The sequence below is a fragment of the Mytilus edulis genome, chromosome 1 (genome assembly GCF_963676685.1).
Source record: "Mytilus edulis chromosome 1, xbMytEdul2.2, whole genome shotgun sequence".
NCBI lineage: Eukaryota > Metazoa > Mollusca > Bivalvia > Mytilida > Mytilidae > Mytilus > Mytilus edulis.
Window position 1 is genome coordinate 71,375,254 of NC_092344.1, and position 17,010 is coordinate 71,392,263.

Consider the following 17,010-nt stretch of genomic DNA (forward strand, 5'->3'; position numbering starts at 1 on the left):
CCAACCAACCAAACTTTCCAAATGACCAAAAAACTAAAATTCCCCAATTGATGAAAAACCATAAGGATTTTTGAAAAGACAAAAAAGAAATCATGAGTCTGAATTCTGAAAGGGGAATTTGGATTATCAAAAATGAAAAAATATTTGAAAACCATTACAGAAATAGATTTTGCACAGTTACTTCTGGATAATTGGATAAATCTAATAATCCACTGGCACAAAGAAAGAATCTATATTTCAAGTAACCTGATAAAATAATCAAACAAAACAATATTTATCATAACTTATTATATGATCACTAATATTAGTAATGGAATGTTAACATGATTTAATACTTTATAAATGTATCTTTTCATGATAATATGCAGGCATGCTCGGAAATTGCTTTGGATGGAAAAGGTGCTGAATTTTCACCAAAAAAATTGAACGCTACTCTCATTTTTATCATAAAATGTTACAATTTATAGCATTTTTATAAGCATGTCTGTCATTATCATAAAAAAGATCTTTAACTACTTTCCAACAACTACTTTCATTATACTACAAAATAAGTTCAATATTATACAGGAAACTTCACTTTTTCCAGAATACAAAAAACTTCAGTGATAATCATAATGTAAATTTTACAAAGCATATGCAACCTATAAGAAACAAACAGTGAGACTTTTAGAAATCAGAGAGAATGCATGGTCTTCGGTATTTATATAATTTTCTCCCATCTTAAACTAAAATGTTTTATGATACTAGTTATAGATGATGGAATTGCAGTGGTTGATGAATCCAACATATGAAATTTTAATGACTAGCCATTAAAAATGCATTTTTTTTTAAATTATGGCCTTAAAACTTGGGTACTGTATGTTCTGTCAAACATTTTTGCAACATAGTAATAAACGCTAAAAATAAAATAATTGGCAAATCCTGCTATAACATTGATAAATTTTTGCCCCTATTTGATAATTGCATTAATAAATGCAATCAATAATATCTTGTGTAAAGTATTGGGCTGAAAGAGATGCTCTGGAAAATAATTTATGCTATAACAGCAACATATTCTATGCAGATTGTAACCAAAATTTAGCTTGCAATAATTTATCATATTGCACCACTGCAATTAAACTTTAAAAGTAGTGAAGAAATCAGAGACAAAAATGTTTTTAAATAAATTTTTAAGTTTGTCCATCACAATAAAAATGTTATTGCATGAATACAGGTGAATATTATACCTCATAAAATATATATTGTACTCATAACCTTAAGCAATATAAAAATCTACTATAGCAATATGTCTTAATCCATCTGTATAAAATGTTATAATGTTAAAAAAAAACTCTTTCATAGAGATATTTATTTCACATTCTACAGTAAATAATTAGACTAAACAATTTTGATTTCTTTACGTTCATAATACGAAGTACTAAATTTCATTTCTACACCTGTTTTCTATACCATTCTACAATAAACAACATTTCTTAAATACAAAACTGAACTACATTATCACAGGACGGAAAATATTAAAATGTTACTAAACATCTTCTACTATCAACGTATTGTCTCTGTACATTTAACCTGCCAATCACGATCATCATCTTCTGGCATCAGGTGATAGGCAATCTAAAAATAGAAAAGGAAAACTTATTCAGTACTACATACCTTTCATATGCCACTTAGACCATCTTCCCAGATGCCCTCTATTACAAGATCTACCAATTGTATATATTGTTAACTTGTTATCGTTCTGAACATGCATGAAATATTTGCCACTGGACATTAAGCAACCACCAGTCAATTAATCATTTCATATGTCACTTTATTTACCTTCTTGAGAAAACTTCTATAAATTATTGAACAATGGGATTTATGTGCGATGGTTGGGAAAACACATCACACAGTATAGCATTCTCACATTAAGCTTGATTCCATTTTAAGAATACAGAACACATAAGGGGGTTAACTCTTTAAAAATTAGCCTTATAAACTTTTAATGAAGCTCAAAATTATTTATTAATTCAATTAAATTATTGTTATCCAACTTATTTTCCTTGAAATACTTTCTGTTTAGCCCTTTCAAGCCCACTTCACCACAGTTTAATTTTATGATTTACAAATTACTTGATTCAGATAAATAAGAATAGATCTAAGTTTTACATGTTTGCCAAAATTTATATTCAAGTTATTTTTCTACCTGTGAAAGTCATGAACATAAATAGCTAGTGAACACAAAAAGTTGTTTTAAAGTAATTTGAAAAATAAATTCTAATTTAATGGTAGAAAACTTACAACTGTTGAACCTGGGTCCACTCTAAGTGTTCGCTGTAAACTGTCGTGATTGCTGGTTACATTTTCACTTCGACTACAATCTAGTTCAACTCGTACTCTGGTGTGAGACTGAAATTTATAAATTCATTTAAAATAAAAATAAAAGTTTTTTTATTACTATTGTACACAATGTTTGAAGACTTTTTTGAACATGTCAATCAAAATTGTAAAAGTTGTATATTTATAGGTAATGAATGTATTTCTAAGACTCACTTTGGTATTTTAATCTTGGATTTATAAAGATAGGCTGTAAAATCAACTATATTATCCCTTTACCTTGTCAGTTGTATGTACATGTATATAAAGATTTCTACATGTTTACTTGAAATCCTAAAATATACAGAAAATAAATAATGGTACATGAATATGTTGGTGTATTTAAACATAAAATTTTATTTTACCTTGTTATCAAGTACCAATGTTGCCCATCCTTCATTTGTGTATGTGTACATACAAAGGTCCTTCATTCCTTTTACCCTTGAAATCTCACCCTGAAACAAACAATTATAATAAACTTCTATTACAATAAAGTATATCTATATTATAAATAACAAAATGTTATCTAATAATATATATAGATAAATACAGTTCAAAGTTCTCAGTTACTTTAACATACTGAAGTCAGAAAACGCTTCATGATTTTTCATTTTCCAAAATAAAATTAAAAAAAATAAAATATCTTATAATATATCAAAATCATTAATGAAAATGAAATAAATAAACATTGTAGTTAAATTCTCTGTTAAGTATTGGTAAGAGGTTGTTAAACTTAAGTTTATAGAACTAAACATTACTTATTTTAAAAGTCATTTAAGTTTTGAAGTTTAGTTCAATCTTTTTTAAATAAAGGATACTTTAAAAAGTATCAAATCAAAGCAAATATCAAACAAATGACAAAGCCAGTTGTGTTATGTATATGAAAATTAAACTAGGGAAGTAAGCTTACATGTTTTATAAATGATTTGCTGATAATGTCATCAAATGATAGATCTCCTGGATATGTTGGGTAGCTGTCTACTCTAACTACGTCTAACTCAGCATCATCACAATCCTCTGTGTATACATCAAGTTGGAAGGGACATGCCTGGAAAATGAAAATTATATTAGTTTCTTAAATGAGAAGCAGGTGCTTACCCAGAGTTGGTAAAAGGGAGACATTCACACAATTGAGTTTCAGCCCTTAGTAACCCAAGTGGACACATCAATGACTAGAATTCTATCTTAAATTTCCTGCAAATAATGGAAAAATTTGTCTTCTTTTTCTTAATCAAATACCAATATCAGTTTTTTCTTTAGTCAAGTGAACATGATCTGTTACATTAATTTTGTCATTAAAAGAAGAAACCCTGTATAATCCAAGGAACAAATTTGAAATGAGCTTTCTGACTAGATTTTGGCCATTTTCATCCTCATTCCAACATAAAGCAGAGTAAGGAGTTGAACTCTGTGTATTCATATTAGATAGTGAAAGTAATCTGACCAAAAGATATTAATTAAAATTGAGAATGGAAATGGGGAATGTGCCAAAGAGACAACAACCCGACCATAGAAAAAAACAACAGCAGAAGGTCACCAACAGGTCTTCAATGTAGCGAGAAATTCCCGCACCCGGAGGCGTCCTTCAGCTGGCCCCTAAAATCAACTTAAAATATCTGGGAATGAGAATGGCAACAATTTATCAGGATAATGTTAATCACTAAAAAAATATTTGGTTACATTTTTCAATCAATTGAATAAAAAAAAAACAGCAAATCATATTATAGAGAAAATATACCTGGTCCATGACAAGCTGTTTGTTATACCCCATACTGACAAGTGTGGTCCATAAGTCTTCAGTATCACCCTCAGAATCTTCAGCTTCCAATTCATTCAGTTGTAGGAACCCTGCTTTTGTTATCTCTCCATCTTCTAAATCTATCCTGTCTATAATGTATAAATTTCCAATATAAATGGGTTTTTAAGGTAAGAGTGAAAAAAGATTTTAAGTTTACAAATAGTAAAACACCAAGAAATAGTTCTTCATGCAAGTGAAACCAAGATTAGTTACAACAAAATAAACTTCATGTATTTATAGAATTTATAACGGTAATAATAAACTCCCCTTTTTTTCCCTAGAATTTTGGATTTGTCCCAAATTTTCCCAAGATATGGACCAGATTTTATGGAATTAATTTTTTATCTTGAAATATTTAACATATATGTTTATACTCCTAGTTGTTAGCTTTAATGATTTACATTTTTCTTATATCTGATAAAAAATTCAGAAGCAATTAAAATAGCTATCTGGGAATAGATGGGCATTAGTTTCTCCATAGGCGGTAATGGTAACGTTTTCTTCTGTTGCTCAGTCCATATCGTTAACTTGGATATGTGTGATGGCTTGTTTCGAAGCTGAGACATTTTGACATATGTGATTAAGTTTTCGGGGTACGAAGTGAGATTACTTTTTCCGTAAATTAGCAAACCCCGAGTATCCTTTTGTGATGCGGCTCCTCATGGTAAATAATCCCATTTTTAACACAATAAGTTTTTTGAAAATGTATTACTTTGAACACATGTAATAGCTCCATAGATTTTACCCATTTATTCTGTGTTCCCCTACTTTCTAAAATAACTCAAATAATTAAGCTCAGTCACTTGTTTATCATACAAAAGTGTCAAATATCACTACACAGAGAATTTTTGTTTACACATGACTTTTGAGTTCCTCATTTCAAGGCGCATTAGGGATGTTGTCCCATCTACATCAAATACTAATAGAAAAATATTATGAAGTGAATCTTTATAACAATTACCTTCCACAACCTGCCATTCTTCGTCAGCTACTTCTTCACCGCTTGTTCTGATGTTAAATAGGTTAAATTCTTTTCTACTCATAAATCCATTTCCATCTAAATCACTGTAGTCAAATATGTCTTCTAACACTTTCCTACAAATGCGGATTATAGATGATGATACATGTAATTAAATATTTTGTCAATACAAAATTATCAAATGATTTCTATGTTTTTGCTGTTACATTGTTTTGAAACATGTTATGATTGTTAGATTAAATGTGTAAATTATCATAAGATGTTGTTTTTTTATCTGAGTGAAACCATTATTATTATTAATGTGGCTTCTATATCTAAACAGTGGCACTTTTAATATTAATAAATAGATTTGTTTGTTGGGGTCAAAAGAAACTTTGGTACATTTGAATGATCTTGTATACATCTCTGTAAAATATTTAGAAAAAACAGTTTAACATGCCAATAGATGCTAAAAGTCTAAAAATTATCCATAAATCATAGTTGAATCAACTACATATATGACTCAGCACTAAGACCTCTTTTTTAATGATGATAAATAGATCTTATAGACTGTCAAATTCTACTAATGAGTACTAGAATCTAGATAAGATAAATGAAGAATGTGTCCCAGGGAGACAGATGCCCCAGTTTGTAAATATATGACAAATTCTGCAAATTTTAATTTTCAAAGGGACATAATTTGAGAACAGTGAAAGTGATGCCATCAAGTTTGTTGGTAATAAGTATAGTGTATAAGTGTCATAGCATTAGCTTGATGCAAACTAATGTACAAGAACAGGGAAAAAAATTGGGATGTACATGTACTGCCTTAGCATGGGCTTAAAAAAAAAGAAAATGACATTAATAAATCAGAGTACCGGTAGATAAAGTTTATTTGAACAGCGTCTCACCTGAATGATTTGGTTATAACATATTTGCCTCCCTTGTCTTGTGATACCAGTTTAGCTTCCTTTCCTGATTCTGATTTTCGACTTTTAAATCTACAGCCTGTTGTATATGGCATGATGTAATATTTACCAGCACTCAAATCACAGCTTACACCATATTTCTTCAAATAGAAAAAAAAAATAGGAATTCAATGTACAGGTTGAGTATTGTCAATATTTATCATCAGACAAAAATATACATTTATACTGAATACTTTATATATATATTTTACAATAAAATTATTTTCATTTACCTGCATATATTTTTCTATTTCGGGAAAAGATGCATTTTTCGACTGATTTTCATCATTCAAACTGATTTAATTTGAAAACGAGTGCATGGACCCCTATTTTTAAAAACAAACTTTTGTTTCATTTTGCAGGGAGATTATGTAGACCAAATTTTATAAGACTGTAAATAGTGCAATTTTTTTAATTTTGATAAATCAACAGCAAAATATGACGTTTTTTCTCAATTCATGGCCATTTGATAAATATGAGTTATATCTGAATAAAAAATGCATAAATTTTTAGGATACTTATAAAATACAGAAATTACATACTATCTAACAAAAAACAAATTGTGTTTATCTTTTAAAACAAAAAAGTTATGTCTTTCTTTCGAAAAGAAAATACCGCCACAAATCCGAATTTTGAGCAAATATACAAAATTTCGACCTCATTTAACTCAAAAAGTAGCACATGAAGGTATATTTTTTATTACATATTTGATTTAATCAGGCAAAAAATAGCCTATATGAAAATTTTCATCAAACTGTAAATACGGGATCAAAACTGTATCGTATGCCCTTAATTGTTGTTTTCTGAAATTGTTTAACATCTGACAGGGGTATCCTAATGCTGCCTTTATTTATTCACCCCTTATTTTATTTTATTGATTTTGTATTTGCTTTTACTTTGTGTCATAGATCAAATTTATTCGTACAGTGTATGTTCACTTGTGTTAATATTTCTTTTGATTTAGTTCAGCCATTTCAATTGATATTTTATAGCGTGTCTTTCTATGTTGTGATGTTACACTATTATTATAGATATTGGTAAAGGTTGTTACCTATCAAACGTCTAAACCGCTGTATTTGTATGCACCTGTCCTAAGTTGGGAATTTGGTGTCCAGTAGTTGTTGTTTATTGATGTGGTTCATAAGTATTTACATTACACATTTTTTTTTAGATTAGACAATTGTGTTTCCCGTTTGAATGGTTTAGTACTAGTCATATTTGGGGCCCTTTATAGCTTACTGTTTGATGTGAGCCAAGGCTCTATGTTGAAGACAGTACTTTGACCTATAATGGTTTACTTTTACAAATTGTGACTTGGATGGAGAGTTGCCTCATTGGCACTCATACCATATCTTTTTATATCTATTGAAATAAGAATTTGATGGTTGCATCCATCAGGTTTATCTTATGACCAACTATACCAACTATACCAGGTAGTTTCAAAGTGAAGATGTCAATAAATGAATCTATTTTTTTCTCTATCTTATTATCTTTGGCATTCAAAATTAAATTCATGATTAGAGAACAATTATTGGCTTTTAAAACCTAGTTTTGGCAGCTACAAGTTGAGTTTAAATAGGCTATGGTTTCCGCTTAATTTGATCAAATATCACCAGAGAATACCTACCATATTATACAAATGATTTTTTATTTTTTTATAACTTACTCCTCTGGAATCTCTGTGTTCTGTAAAAGCTACGAGTAAGTTACCATCTTCATCTGGTCTGTCTCTCAATATAAACACAGAAGTATCTACAGGACTACTATCCATTCCTGAAATATACATGTCAATATAATATGGTGTTTTAAAATAAACTGTTAGTATTAATTTTAATCTAATAAGAATGACTTAGTTACCAAAGTTTTGTAATGACCTTAAAGAAATTCAAAGAACTTGTCAATTTGTGAATTTTTTCAAGGATTTTTTTTTTTACACTTGATTTTCACAATCCTTAGTAATTGTTTGGGATATAGTTTCACAATATGCATTCATTAATATATACTCTAGCTAACATAGCCAAGAACTATCCTTTTTGAATTGATTCTTTTTGAAGTACAAAAATGTATTAATATACCTGAAAACTTGTTTCTAGACTTAGCTTTACTTGGTACAAACACTTGTCTCTTGTTGAGGACCTGTAGATTTCCTTAGGAAACGATGACAGTCCGTCAGAAGGGGACGATAAATGACTGACCCGTATTATGAGAGAGCCATATCTCTTGCATGTTAAAGACACCCTTGTAGATTTAAAAAAAAACAGCCGGCTAATGACACTTACAAGGTAGCAATGGCACCCGCAAAGATGAAAGGAATTAATATAAGTTGCAAATTTTTTTTCCCAATCTACTATATTATAAATACCCATTTTTGCACCTGTCCCAAGTCAGTAGCCTCTGGCCTTTGTTAGTCTTGTATTTTTTTTATTTTAGATTCTTGTGTACAATTTGGAAATTAGTATGGCGTTCATTATCACTGAACTAGTATATATTTGTTTAGGGGCCAGCTGAAGGACGCCTCCGGTGCGGGAATGTCTCGCTACATTGAAGACCTGTTAGTGACCTTCTGCTGTTGTTTTTTCTATGGTCGGGTTTTTGTCTCTTTGACACATTCCCCATTTCCATTCTCAATTTTAAATATGTTTAAACTAAAGTAACCTTAACCTGTAGATTTCATTTTTGGTTTGCTGTCTCATTGATATCATATATCATGTCCCTTAATTTTTGATTTTTTTTTAAGGTTTTCGTTTCAAGAATCACTGATGGGTCTATTGTAGATGAAACATGGATCTTGCATACCAAATTATAATCTAAGGATTTTTAATGGGTTTTTAAAATCTACCATTCAACATCTAACTGAAAAAATACATCCTTTTATTTACATACCCTTTACAGTTTTTCATGCACTTTTGGGCAAATTTTCAAAATCAACCAATGAAACACAAGTGCTATATTATAAAACTAAAATGGCTAGAATAATCATAACAATGTTTGTTTTAATATTTTATCAATCAACTGGTCCCTAATTTACCTCTACTTCCTTTCTGTGGCTGTATAGTAATCCAGATTTTACTGTCGTCTGGAAGGTTGAAATCATATTGATGACATATCAAACTTCCATCTTCCATGAAAAAGCTGCCTTTACTTTTAGTATGCGTCCATTCCTAAAACATTTATGTATAAACAGTCAGGGGCATTACTTAAACAAGTATTTTTTTTAGTTACTTATATAGGTAATTTTTGTTTAAAAAAATTATAAAATAACTCAATAGAGTAATTTTAAATTTCAATAGTAGCATGGACTTAATGTAGTTTTCATGAATTTTTTAAGCATTTTATATCATAAAATGAAGAATTTATTAGATTCAAGAGTAGTATAGAGATTAAGGGTTACTTTAAAAATAATGACAAAAATATTACTTGAATAAGTTATTTTATACATCTTTGAAAGAATTAGTAATAACACTTATTTAAGGAACATATGTAATTGTTTTGGGTTACAAATTATAAATAACTTCAAGTCTTAATTCATTCACAGGTTTCTATCTATTTATACCTGTCTACCTTCAAGATTGTTGATGAAAATGATATTTTAATAGTCCCAAGAGACCAATCTTTGACCCAAATGCGTCAATATGAAAGATAAGTGCGTCAGAAAGGCAATTAGTGTTTCAGAAAGATTAAATTTCATATTTCATGGGGAAAATAACCAGATGACTGCGAAAATTTGTTAAAGCTAGTAAAATCTGTATAGTTGGACACCTATAAAAATAATATTTAGAAAAGTTACTTATATAAGTAATATTTAAAATAGCCTCGTTTTCAACATTACTTGTATAGGTTATTTTAAATGTTACTTGTTTAAGTAATGCCCCTGACTGATAAATGACTTCAGTAATAGTGAAAAAAATTTAAAAAAACTTTAAATAAATATAAATATTCTTATTATTCCCTAACACCCGGAACTGTTATTTATTTGAGGTTAAGGTTGAGTTATGTCTGAATGTTTAAAAAAATTCAATTAAAATTCAACTTTGAATTCATCTCTTCAAAATGGTCAACTAGTAATTTACCTCACTCCTCCCATATCCCAACTTATTCATTAACTATATGTATCAATAGTACACGGATGCCCAATCCAAACTATTATTTTCTATGTTCAATGGACCATGTAAATAGGGCAAAATCTCTAATTTGGCTTTAAAATTAGAAAGATCATATCATAAGGTACATTTGTACTATGTTTTAAGTTGATTGGACTTCAACTTCATCAAAAATTACCTTGACCAAAAACTTTAACCTGAAGAGGAACGAATGGACAAACGAACAGACCCACAGACCAGAAAACATAATGCCCATAAATGGGACATAAAAATATGTGATTTGACACAATTTTTAATCCTTTATCAATTAGGAAGATAACTTTCAAACTAAAATTTACCCTAAGATTTTTAGGTTCATCTAGTTTATGAGCCCTTGAGACAGAACCTTGTCGACTTTTGTCCTTCTTTACTCTAGGGGATGGTCTAGGTAAATCATCTGAAAATACAATCACATGATAATAAAAAAATCACTGGTATATGCATAATAGAAATATAGACCAATTGAATATTAGACACATGTTTAAATATACAAAATGTGGAAATTTTTTGCAATATGCAATTTCAACAATTGTTTCTTTATCAACTTGCATTTACTCTCAGAATCACAATATTAAAGAATATATACTGTAACTGTAAGTTTTTGAAAGTACTGATGGTTCATAATATTGCAGGTACATGTAGTACAGCTAATATCAATTACATTTTTAATGAGCCCAGGTCTGTCATGTACCATGAAAATATTGAAATAAGTAAGTTTCTGAAATTGTAAAATTATGATTCTGGCAAATGAATATACAAAATTCTGAATGAGCTTGCTGCAACTATCATTTATAACCTCTACAACCTATTAAAGGGTAACTACAAATTTGAAACCATAAATTGGTTAATTATAGTTAGTAACAGCTCAAAAGCCTTCCATTGCAATTGCTGACTCACTCGTAAATCACCACATAAAATTTCTTTTCAGATTTCTTTATCAATTGTTTTGACTGCTTATTTCATATAATGGATAACTTGGTTGGTCTGAGTCGAGTTGCAGGTCAAGCACAAATCTAGCAATAGAATGATATTGTGTCTGACTGACACCCTAATGCTGAAGGCCTTATTGTGTAAATTCGTTCATATTATAAATTACAAAAATTCATCTTTTAAAATTGACCACTAGACTTTATAGTAAAAGGATTTTTCTGACCAATTTTTCTTTATCTTAGCCTTGTTTAATTCATCTCTATGATCAGTAGTCAATGTTAACTGCATGTTTCAATTTGGGAAGTCAAATAAGAAAATCAACTGCCTATTCCTCAAAAATAAGTGACAAGGGAAATAACTCCAAATAAAACTGAAATTAGTTCATTTGTAACCTTTCTGTACAGACAGATCTCTACCTTAAATTAAAAAGTGCAAACTACATGATTAGTGTTGTAAAACAAATATAGAAGAGTTGTTTACCTGGATCTGAAGAAGAAGCAGTGTGCAATAAAGATTTTCTTTGTGCAGGGATAGGGGGACTTCCTTCACCTGTTAATGAGGGTTACAAGGTAAAAAAAAAAGTAACATCTCATGAATTGTCTTCTTTTTCTTATACAATAGTTTACAAGAAATTAAATTGTGATTTTTAAAATATTTTACCCATGAAATTAATTTCTTCTTTCCCAAGGCTATCACAAGCAATCTGTAAATTTGTAAAAAATATTTCTATAGCTCGATTAACGTATGAAATTTAAATTGTCTCTGAATTGGCCTTTTTTATTTACTAAATATTTCTATAACTACACTTCGTCTCTGTCAAAAATTAAATTTCTAATTGATTAAAATAACCATGGAAGATACAAAATAAAAAACATTCACAATCATATGTTCTTAACATTTTAAAATCATCTTTGATAAAAACATAAATTAAATATATGCAGCTATAGCATAATTTCACTTGTCAATTGATCAATGAAAAAAATACAACTTGAAGACAATGCATTCCATGCATGACAGAAAACAGTTCATTTCCAGTAGTGAACAAATACACAAGTGGCTTGCAAAATGGGGAAAAAAGCAAGCTCATTTCTGTTTATATATTTTTACTGTAATACATCTAAAGAGGGTGAGTTTTAAAGAGTTTTAAAAAAAATGGAAATATATGATTGTGAAAAAACTAATAAAATTCGGATTTTATTTAACTAAATAAAAAAATTATGAATACGTAAAAATTAGAAAAGTACTCCTTCTACAAGGTCGGAAATAACTTTATGGATAACTCAAAAATATTCTTGACGTTTGGTTAATCATTATGGAACAACACCATGCTATAATTAACCCTTTAACTCACCGCCCCCAAAAATATAAAATAAATGTATTAAAGAAAATATGTGTGAAAGAAATGTACAGAGATAAACTAAAAGTTCTCTTGAATAGTGTTATGGCAGATGAAGATAGTGCAACCAGAACCTGTGATGAAAAACTAAAGCAAACAAATCAAAAACTTTCAAACAAAGTGCAAAAACACAAAAAAAGAACAACAATATGTACCAATACTTAATAATGATGATTTTCTCGATCCTGCCGGTGTTCCAACTGAAAACCAAAACATACATCATTATCATCTTATTCTTCATTCTATATTAAATAATTATTGTAACAAAATAAAATGAATAATTCTTTTACAAAAGTAAGCAAAAATAAGTATAAAAACAAAAATCAAAATCAAATCATGTCCTAAATTTTTTCTTCAAATTAATCCATCTGGTGAACATGCTAAAATAAGTTAAAAGAATTCAAATATCTTCATACAGATATATAAAAAAAAAGAACAGTGACACTTATCATTTGAAATATATTGTTATTACACTCAAGGGAAAAAACTGTACATTAATGAACTTATCAGGCTTTGCTTCAAAAGATACTATTTTTTTAGTAATAATGAGCAATACCAGCTGATTAAAAGTGTACAGTACTAAATTGATGAATAAAATATTTGTTTTGAAAGGAGTCATTCAACTTTCTTTCATGAGACAACTGTAAACTTGTGTGAAAAATTGTAAGTTGTTAACAAGAGGTACCGGTATAATAAAATTTTCAAGCTAAGCTATTATTTTAACACACATGATCAAGAACCATTCATTTCTGCTTTCAGATAAAATCATAACATTTCATTTTATAAAAAATAAAAAAAAGTGTGTTATGATTTTACCTATCCTGAAAATGAAATATCCATATTAGTGTATAAGGGTATGGGAAGTTAATTGTTCAGAATAAGTTTAGTTGTGTTCATGTGAAGGGAACCAAACGTAACATTAAACAATGCCAAATTATAAATTCTGTAAAATTATCATTATTCATGAGGCACTTTTTCACTTATTTCTTGTGTGTAAGTTAAATTACCATGAATTTAGGTGTTCAACAAAATACAGTTTGGTACAACTTTGCAGAATTTGTTGAAAACACAGTCAGCAGCTTTCCTAATAGTACATTTTTCCTCATTCCATGAAAATTAATGAATCCCCAGTACATAAATATCATTTATACATGTTATTTTATCTTACTTGTAGTCAATACTCACAAGAACACTAAATACTGCTTTCGTAACTTTACTATTGATTAACTAACATCTGTCATTTGTCTAAACACATAAAGTAGGGTAAAGGGTAGGAGGGGTCCCGATCCAAAAATCCCTGGCTTAAAAACATGAAATCCTGAGGTCCCGAATTTAAATAGATTTAAATCCTGACATCCCGAAATTCAAAAAATGAATTCCTGGATCCTGAAAGGGTCCTCAATCCCAAAATCCTGAGCTTAAAAACATCCGATCCCAGAGTCCCGATAAAGGTCCTATCCCCCCTCATTAAGTGAACTAAACAAATGTGAACGTTTTTCAACATAAAGTGTTCAGTATTTTCAATGCATGTTGACTACAGATAGAATGCAAATAAATCACTGCATACAACCAACAATATTGTAGAATCTTTTTTTTTAATTGTTACAAAAAACAAGTAAGAGGATAGAATCAGTTTGATTACAGTATTTAACTACCATTAAAGCTTGGATGCATCCAACTGTGTAAAAATGTAATCTTCAAGCCCAACTTGAGACAATATTGTACTTATTTATCAATTATATGTCAAGCATGAAAATAAGGTTACAAAATTCCCAAATACTTGATGCTCCTAGTGATTTTGGTGTATTTTCGATCAAGTATGATCGTAATAGATTGATCTTGTCTTTTTGATCAAGTATGATCGTAATAGATTGATCTTGTCTTTTTGATCAAGTATGATCGTAATAGATTGATCTTGTCTTTTTGATCAAGTATGATCATAATAGGTTGATCTTGTCTTTTTGATCAAGTATGATCGTAATAGGTTGATCTTGTCTTTTTGATCAAGTATGATCGTAATAGGTTGATCTGGTCTTTTTGTAACTATAGATTAACAATGGTCCAACTAAAGATTGATGTGTCCTGACAGACATTTCGTTCATTTTCATTTAAAGCTCAACCTACAACCAAAAGTACCAAATATTCTTTTGATGGATCCCAGGTTACCAGTTAGTCATATTTTGATCAAATCATTGAATAAGTTGTCAACAACCAACAACAAATCAAAGTAGGCCCATATACTCAAGATCTGACAATAGTCACTCACATTAATTCTTTACTATACAATAAGACTAGCAACACATTTGCCATTATTGCCATAAATAAATGATATCACATTACAAGACAATATGCATGATTTCTACAGAAAACATCCACAACCAAGTTTACAAACAACAAACCAAAGGTGCAAACATACCCTAAAATGAGAAGACAAAACAATTCTAACCCACATATACAATGATGTGACTGTCTTTTATAACCCCCATAGAGAACTATAGCTATTGTCAATTAATTCCATAGGACAGTTCAACTTGCAAAAATTTAAATGGCCTGACAAAGATCAACTGATTCTGGGGTAAGGTTTGAGTTCTTTTGCAAATTTTTTCTGAATTATTCTTTTTATCATGGAACTCAATATTAAACATACTAATAACTGAAGTTAAAGTTTTTTTTGCACAATGTAAGAAAATTGTAATAGCAAAAATCTACTTATCGATATACAACCATAAGTTTATATCAGATATGAATTCAAAACTTTAACATAGAGTATTCCAGTGTAAAATATAGAGTATCGAAAACTAAAACTAAAATCGTAACTCTGAAGTTGTTAGAAATCACTGGCAAAAACAGTATAGCTCATACATATCAATTGATAGGGGAAAATGAAAATGACTGTCATATTTCTGACATAGACATTACAGGCTCTTTATGTAGAGGATATAAGGGGACATCAAACTTGTTATAAGTTTTTCATTGTTTAAATAAATAAAATAGTATTAGTGGTATGCAGCTGGTGGTATGTTATGCATATCACTGCATGAGTAAAAATTCACAATACCATATAAAACCATAATAATATAATTGTTTATCTTTACAAAGCTTCTCTTTACACACATATATATAATAGATCTGGTTAAATACCACATGTAAAGAGTGAATATATAAAAGCAAACATTCACAATCCTGATATAAGTAAGCTCAAACAGGCTGGCCTTTACTGAGGAAAGCAGCTGGATTGATCAAGCAAACCAAGCATATTTATGATCATGTTGATTTAAGACGAGTTCTGTTTGATGATGAATATGAAAATTCCCTTGCATCTTTATGCTCCAAAACAAGGCATGCATTGATGGTGAAAATGCAGATGTGAACACAGGCTTGGGATTTCACTAAATTTATTATTTAAAAAAATTGAAAGTTATTTATAAATCTACATTTGTGTAAACAAAATGCATTCTGGGAAATCCCAGACCTGTATAGGTGACAAACATCATAACAGCAACAAAATCACAATCAAACTCTTTACCATTTTGTCGGAGATTTTTAGCCATCAAACCACTAGCAGATGTAAGTGAAATATTAGAACCGATTACATCGGGTATGTTTTGAAGGGTTGAATTTGAACCCATTAATTTATCTGGACTGTTTGATAATCTAGATGAAGATAAACCTTCTCGATCTTTCTCTTTTTTACTCCTCGATGAATCTTTATTTTGGGAACGTGAAGATCTTCTTGACGTCAGCAAAACATCATCTTTACTCTGTAGACTCGTTCTAGAACCGGATACATCTTCAGTTTTCTCCCTGAGTGATGTTCTTGAGTGGGATACATCTTGAGCCTGACTTGTTGTGGTCTCAGACATTGATTTTCTAGGTGATGGTTTTGGCCTTTCTGACCGTGCACTTCCACTTCTTGCAGTTACGCATTCTTCGTCAATTTCATCATCATCATCATCATCATCGTCCTTGTTTTCCTTATTAGCTTCTTTTTCTTAACAAGAGAATATGTGAAAATAAAATAAAAAGAAGAAAAAGAAAAAGAAATTAAAAAAAAATTGTATCTTGAAAAATATGCCATATATCTGATTGATAACTATGTTATTTTTTTATTTTAACACATAATAAGAACACGAAAACTGCTGCTGTTGTAATTATTAGGTACATATTCTTTGTCTTGCTCCAACTTTATATGTAGTCTAGACCAAAAAAAATAATAAAGCTGCACTTTTAACAAATATTAAATGTTTTTATTATTTTTTTTTAGATAATATTAAGTTGTTAACAAATTATAACATGAGAAGTTATAAAGTTAGCATGAATTTACACCCAAAAAATATGCAAAAAACTTTTTCATTGAAACTGCATGTTTAAAAAAAGAAATAGAGAAATAAATATAAAAGCATCTAACAAAGCTAAATAAGCGATTGCTTCAAACCTATAGTACTCTTCCTCACACTGTGTCAAAT

General features: G+C 29.5%; 1 protein-coding gene across 20 annotated transcripts in view; it reads right to left on the reverse strand.

Annotated features, from left to right (window-relative positions):
• Positions 1–270: 270 nt before the first annotated feature.
• The window catches only part of LOC139488821 (EF-hand calcium-binding domain-containing protein 7-like), a 30,654-nt gene continuing 13,914 nt past the window's right edge, over positions 271–17,010 (reverse strand). For 6 of the 20 annotated variants that reach the window (XM_071274806.1, XM_071274789.1, XM_071274768.1 and 3 more), the window contains 13 exons: positions 16,071–16,535; positions 12,700–12,744; positions 11,629–11,697; positions 10,518–10,615; positions 9,108–9,240; positions 7,746–7,852; positions 6,023–6,180; positions 5,115–5,248; positions 4,094–4,242; positions 3,266–3,403; positions 2,721–2,810; positions 2,281–2,388; positions 271–1,614 (listed from right to left, as the gene is read on the reverse strand). In XM_071274806.1, the coding sequence (XP_071130907.1) occupies positions 1,543–1,614; positions 2,281–2,388; positions 2,721–2,810; positions 3,266–3,403; positions 4,094–4,242; positions 5,115–5,248; positions 6,023–6,180; positions 7,746–7,852; positions 9,108–9,240; positions 10,518–10,615; positions 11,629–11,697; positions 12,700–12,744; positions 16,071–16,535 (1,766 nt within the window). In that variant the 3' untranslated portion in view covers positions 271–1,542. The remainder of the gene's footprint in view (positions 1,615–2,280; positions 2,389–2,720; positions 2,811–3,265; positions 3,404–4,093; positions 4,243–5,114; positions 5,249–6,022; positions 6,181–7,745; positions 7,853–9,107; positions 9,241–10,517; positions 10,616–11,628; positions 11,698–12,699; positions 12,745–16,070; positions 16,536–17,010) is intronic. The other 14 variants (XM_071274885.1, XM_071274870.1, XM_071274848.1 and 11 more) reach the window with 6 other exon arrangements.